Source organism: Triticum dicoccoides, chromosome 1B (assembly GCF_002162155.2).
Source record: "Triticum dicoccoides isolate Atlit2015 ecotype Zavitan chromosome 1B, WEW_v2.0, whole genome shotgun sequence".
In the NCBI taxonomy this organism is placed as follows: Eukaryota; Viridiplantae; Streptophyta; class Magnoliopsida; order Poales; family Poaceae; genus Triticum; species Triticum dicoccoides.
This window is the reverse complement of record NC_041381.1, coordinates 228,965,924-228,972,404: the sequence shown is the minus strand read 5'-3', so window position 1 is coordinate 228,972,404 and position 6,481 is coordinate 228,965,924. Positions and strand designations below refer to the sequence as shown.

The 6,481-nt window shown below is 40.4% G+C and overlaps 1 protein-coding gene across 2 annotated transcripts in view; it reads right to left on the bottom strand.

Moving 5' to 3' along the window:
* LOC119329569 (mannosyl-oligosaccharide 1,2-alpha-mannosidase MNS3-like) overlaps positions 1 to 5,984 on the bottom strand; it is a 7,272-nt gene extending 1,288 nt beyond the window's left edge. The window contains exons 1-6 of one of the 2 annotated variants that reach the window (XM_037602640.1): positions 5,759 to 5,984; positions 1,971 to 2,926; positions 1,565 to 1,826; positions 1,217 to 1,414; positions 960 to 1,108; positions 599 to 851 (exon numbers count right to left, since the gene is read on the bottom strand). In XM_037602640.1, the coding sequence (XP_037458537.1) occupies positions 599 to 851; positions 960 to 1,108; positions 1,217 to 1,414; positions 1,565 to 1,826; positions 1,971 to 2,926; positions 5,759 to 5,854 (1,914 nt within the window). In that variant the 5' untranslated portion in view covers positions 5,855 to 5,984. Of the gene's footprint in view, positions 1 to 249; positions 852 to 959; positions 1,109 to 1,216; positions 1,415 to 1,564; positions 1,827 to 1,970; positions 2,927 to 5,758 lie in introns of those variants that run through there. The other variant, XM_037602633.1, reaches the window with a different exon arrangement.
* Between the last annotated feature and the right edge of the window lie 497 nt (positions 5,985 to 6,481).

Here is a 6,481-nt window from a genome sequence, read left to right as displayed (position 1 = left end):
GCCACTAATGAAGGATGTAAATCAGGATTGTCCAGTTTGAAGATATCAAAATATTTTTTGAACCAAGCATTTAAAGTACCCACCATAATACAACAAATAAAAACGAGGAGCATGTACGAAAAGGGCTAGGAAAGAGGAACAACTGGAGATAAAGAAGATATAGAGCCATAGTTTCACTCACCAGGTAGGCATAGTCCAACTTGGTGGGACATTATATGAGGTTAGATGGCTGACACATGATAGTAGATATAACAAAGATAAAAATCTTGGTGGTGCCATTTAGTAATTTCAGAATTGGAATGGATTGCACAGTTTAGAGAAGATATATTATCTTCCAATAAATACAAGTGCAGATCTCTGTATCAAACTATGAAGATGACACATTTTTGAGCTTTGCTTCCAAGAACGATTTTCTTGCCACTTAAACCGCCTGTGGCACAAGCACAAACATCTAGAAAGGAGAAAGCTACTCATTGTTTCAGCCTGGTTGTCCAAAAACAAAGTTACAAGATTTCTCACATTTCTGTTAGTTAACCTTTCTCATCTTACTACACTAAGTACAACAGTGATACATTTGATGCTATACGGTATTAGAAACCTGTACCACAGACCGAATGACTGGAAGTGGGTGGGCCTCAGTATTAAATACATACTTGTCCAGTGGAAGAATATTACTTTCACCAAACAGCAAATACAGGTACTTCAATGTTTCCCCCAGGAAGAAGGTTTCCATTTTGTCTCTCCTAGGTGGAGGTAGGCTTGTGACATCATCCAGTGAAGTATAACCACCAGAATCAACTTTTGTATACTTCTCAAAGGCCTGAAAAATTTGCCAACCCCACTCCCTATACCTGTACACAAAACAGCTTTTTTTTATAACAGTAATAGTAAGCAACAACTAGCATAATGCAACACAAAAGTAGGCAGCCTGAAGGTTATATAATATCCCAAAATCTTACTTTGGATCCTCTGTGATTCTATGCAAAACAAATAGGGATTCCACAGTCTCTGGGCGTAAAAGGTTGTGACGATCAAGAGGCTTGATTGTGATGTCACTAATATATTCATTACTTTTGTTCCCACCATCAGGTCCACCATCAGGATTACCCTGCAACATCCAGACCCAAATAAGATGTTAAAATATAAGAAAAATAAAATGTTATGTGGATAGCTCAAGAGTACGTCAAGATACTCCATAGCTCAGTGAATTGCTTACCTCAATGTGAAAATAAGTAATTTCAGGAGCAAGTCCAGTAGAAGTCACAAAGTACATTTCAACACAAGTTTTAGCCAGATCTTCAGCAAGCTGAAGATTTTCTATGTCTTCTTTAGTTAGAAGATTACTCTCAAGAGCCTTTTTCTTAGTGATACCCTTTGTTGCACCCAGAGCAAGGGTGCCAGGAAGAAAACAAACCTACAGAATGAAGAAATGACATTAATTCTCAAGGAAAACTAGTGTCCATCAAAATTAGGGTCAAAAATGTTATTCAGGAAAAGAAGGATTACAAAATGAGGAGGTTCTCATTAGAGAGAAAAAGTGGTAGATGCATGATGAGTAGCATACCAAGTGATCCATTTTAGGGCTAAAAGCACCATTTCGTCCACTGGGAAGCTCCCCAACAAAAACTAACCCATTTGGAGTAGTTTTTCGAACAAGAAGATGCTTGACCCCTTTCATCGCTTCCGTATACATTTCAAATAGATACTTCAAGCTAGTGTTACGATAATTTTCTTGCTGAATCCAAACTTTTAATAGGTACTCATAGTAACTGTCACCACGCGACCCTAGTCGAATATTCTCTCCGCTAAACTGTCCAGAGTAAGGACTGCATACAAGAAGGCAAGAATGAGAACATAGCCATTTCTTCTACAATTTAATGCTTCTGATGATAGGAAAATGCAATATAATATGATGACAGGTAAAGTTTACATAGTCGCGCAAGGTATATAAGGGTTGAAGCCATACATACTTAATATAAATAGGCACCAAACCCTCCACTGTTGGGAGTGTTCGCATATGCTCTAACACCTTCATTGTCTCTGAGTCATACTTTGGATCTCCTGATATTCTGCTAAGGTAACTGAACTCCAGTTGCAATGTTGTAGCCTCAGAGGTGCTGCTTAAGCCATCAGGGGATGCATGTGCAGAACGATCACGAAGAACAACATCGCTAAAAGGTATAGCCGATGGACTTGATGTAAAAGCTAACAATAATCTGTCTGCTAAATCCTTTGAGACTGCCAGAAGACGATCTGGATTAGTCTTGTTAGGTGTTACTGCTATCCCAGAATCACCTCCTCCTGCTTGGTCTCCACCACTCAAATGATACGCACTAAGAAGCCCTCCCAAGACACGGATAGTGGTTTCAAATAAGTTAACCTGCCCTTTCTCGCTGATCTTTTTCATTAGGTTGTCTTCAATCCATTTTGATGCTTCAGACACAATATCGTCAGCACCCATTATTATTGCAGTGTCTAAAGAATCCACAACAGTAGCACCTAGACCTCCTAATCCGTCTACACCTCTGCGGCTCAAAGGCATAAGCTCATCATGACCCAGCGCATAATTTCGGTAGCCAGACCATGCATGTTCGAATGCTTCTTTTACTTTCTTCTGCCTGGATGTCCATTCAGATGAAGGGGGGTGGTGAAGTATTGTACTGTTCTTATATATTTCATTTGGAGGAAGACGTGGAGGTAGCCTTGGTGGCTTTCTCCAGAATGTACGGATAGTAGGAGAATCTTTACTGGCATGTCTACTCTCTACTTCTTTGTTATGGAGCTCACCAGATACAAAACCCTTCGAACTTTTGTGCGCAAGCAAGTATATTAAGCCAGAAACCATTAAAAGGCTCAAGAATTTCCCAAGGGTGAATTTTCCAAATTGGTACTTGCTGCTCTTAGAAATAAGAGCCTGGGTAACCATCTACACATGAAAAATAAAAACCTTAGAGGAAAGAACTAATTAGCACATAACAACAATACATGCATATTCTACATGGCAAGGAAAGAAACTGATGTGAACTCGGATAATATGCTCCCTCGTAAGAAAGGACAGACACAAGTAACTATAATACTAAAAACACAATACATTTTTTTTTAAATAAAGCATAGCCTTATTAAAACTTAACGGTGCTCGGGCAGGTCGCCCGCGACACAATCGGCCACATGGGCTGGTACATCGGACCCCCATTCCACACAATCGGCCACATGGGCTGGTACATCAGACCCATTCCACACAGTGGTTCAGGTGATACAAACAGCCAAATTTGGATAAGTCATGCGCAACAGTGTTTGCACTTCTACGACAGACGGAAACTAAATGTTTAGACTAGAGAATCCCGCAAAAAACAAAAATATGTGGCCACTGAAATGTAGGCCCTCTTGTTATTAGTGGATCACAAACCAATGAATCATCATAGATGTGCCTAAACAAATCAAAGCCATGGTCATCATAACTATACCTACACCAGTCACGACCATTAGAGTTACGTAATTCTACCAAAATTGATGGAAAAGACGCTAGCCATTGAGATCCACTACATGCAAGTGCCAAGGAAATGAAAATCACATATAGTCCAAGGCAACGTATTCCACCAAATGTAATCACCAAGAAAAAGAAGTACACCTAGGTAAAGTCCACCAAGATAATGTTTCTCATGTTAGTCAAGTCACCAAAATACATCATAGATATGCGTATATAAGGCACCAAAGAAAAGTATACATTCGTATATGGACAAATTAATGAGAACATATGCATGCCGCAGCTTACAACCGGTTACATATAGGCAGATTCATCCAACATACGTACCCATCCAACATGGGAACATGACCGACTCAAAATAATGAACCAAAATCTAGACATCTTATCTCCTTTCTCAAATGTGAACAGAGACATCTATGGCAATGTTCCTCTGTTAACTAACTACCTTCTATTGGAGCAATAAAAGTAAGGGCCAAGTCGAAAAGGGCAACTAATTATACCGTGAGCTCAATATAAACAACCATGTGACAGGCTAGAAATCTTTAATCTTAAATTCAGTTCCATGTACTCTTCACGTAGCAACCTACCAAAGATTGTCCTAGCCATCCCAGATAGACTTATGTATCATGTAGAGATGTTAGAACATAATCGACTCAAGATAGTTAACCAGTTTAAGAATGCCTTATTTTCTTTATCAAATGTACCTACGAGTGTCTACGGGAGTATTCAAGAAAATTTAGAAGAAAAATACGAGCCTTTAGAAAAAGCAACGTTGCAAAAAGCACTAGGCGTAAATTCCTAGTTTTGCCTCTACCTAGCGCCTATCTCGCCTAAGCGCACGCCTAGCACAATTAAGTGCAAGGCGTTCTGCTGTAGCCTAGTGCCTAGGCACACTTAAAGTGCACACATGTGCGCACTTTTTTAACCATGCAAAAAAGTTTTTGAAAAATACTAGAATTTTGAAAATAACAAATAGAAAAAAGTCTTCAGTAGTATCACTGAATTCCATAATTTTCTACGAATTTATAGTAACTTACTGGAATATTTTTCTTGTTCCCTGAACTTCTCTACTTCTATAGATAAAGTGACCCCAGCTACAACCTAAAAACAATTGGTTGTCCATGTACCTGTCCCGGCATCCCAGATCGACTTTCGCACCATATCGAGATGTTGGAACATAATTGACTCAAGAACCAAGATAGTTAACCCGGTTAGGATTGCTTATCTCCTTTATCAAATGTGCCTAGGGAGTCCACAGGAATATTGCAGGAAATTTATAAATCAAGGACATTCCGGAAAAAATATTGAAAAATGCAGGGATTTTAAACATTAAAAATAGAGAGGACGTTTTTACTAACTTTACAGAATTCCATGGTTGTCCTTGTCCAGAAAGTTTAAGTAACTATACTGCATATTTTAGAATTTGCTTAAACTTCCTACTTCTATAAGATATGATGATCTTGGTTAATTTCATGCAGTAACGTAATATTACATACAACCAGCCTGCCAAAATCGAACACAAAAGAGAGAAAGCCTTTACTGACTTTATCGAATTCCATAGTTTTCCATATAGTTTTAGCAACTATACTGGAATGTTTTTGTTTTTCCTTAAATTCCTACCTCTAGAGGTATAGTGATCTTGGCTAATTCCATGCAGTAACATGACATATAACCATCGTCCAACTCAATTTTAGACCGGCGACCAATTATGCATAGTTCAAGTACAGACTAAAATACAAACGAGTCAAACAATAATGAACAACTAAAGATGCTTTCGCTTTGATTCAATTAACTGACAATCTAGTGATGGTAAAGCACAACAGTTTCCATGCCTGTCGATGCCATGTGATTCTTTTAGGGTGACAAAACCAATGGAGATGATTAGGGCAACATATACCAACAATGTGAACTTTGCTGCACAATCATTTATCACAACAAATCACCACTTCATTCATTTAACTTAGCAGCCTCAGACAGATCACTAAGTCAAAAGAAGCACCTAAGACCCGACGCTGCAGAGATCCAAACGTACGATCCGTTCCAGCACCTTTACGGGAAGTAGGTAAACCCACAGATCCGAGGTCACGAACCCCTCAGAACCAACAAGATTTCCGGGTTCTCAGCTCCTCGAATAAACATACGCCGAACGAATCACCCAAGCGAGTCTAACCGCCGCAGCGCACGGATTCGAGAACATCGTAGTGACTGCCGCAGAGACCAGGTCTCTCGCCGGCCAATACTGAGAAAGGAAATGGGGCCCTGGATCACAAGCACCTTGAGGCGAGATCGTTGGCGGAACTTGGCGTTGTTGTATGCGCCGCCATCCACATCTCGCATCGAGTAGGGGAGGGGGGCCGAGCCGCCGCTCATCCGCGCGGATGAGAGGGCTGAAGAGGTGGCTCGGTGTTATCTCCGCCGCGCGCGAGATCCGGGTGGAAGGAAGAGGGTGGAAGGGGGAGGGAAGCGGCCGCGGGACAGACGGGACGGGTACTCGCGCAGTTGTTTCTTGTCTTTCCGTTTTTCTACTCTACTGCTCACTTCGTTTCTGTTTTCTTATTTTTGTTAGAGCAATTTGATAAAGTGGCACGCTGTTCTTTAAGACTTTAATTCAGTAACACACATTTCCTTTTCTTTGATTAATTTTTTTCTGCCGGAAACTTCCATTCTACTCATCTTCAGTCATAGTACAACAAACACCATAAATAATAAAAATTACATCTAGATCCATATACCGTCTAGCAACGACTACAAGCACTGAAGCGGGCCGAAGGCGCGCCACCGTCATCCTCTATCCCTCGCCGGAGCCGAACAAATCTTATTGTAGTAGACAGTCGGGAAGTCGTTATGCTAAGACCCCATAGGAACAGTGCAGCAGAACAGCAATCGTCGTCGATGAAGAGTGGTGTAGATCAGAAATATCCAACATGAAGACACATCAACGTAGATGAGCTACAACCAGATCTGAGCAAATCCATCAAGGACAAATCCATCAAAAAT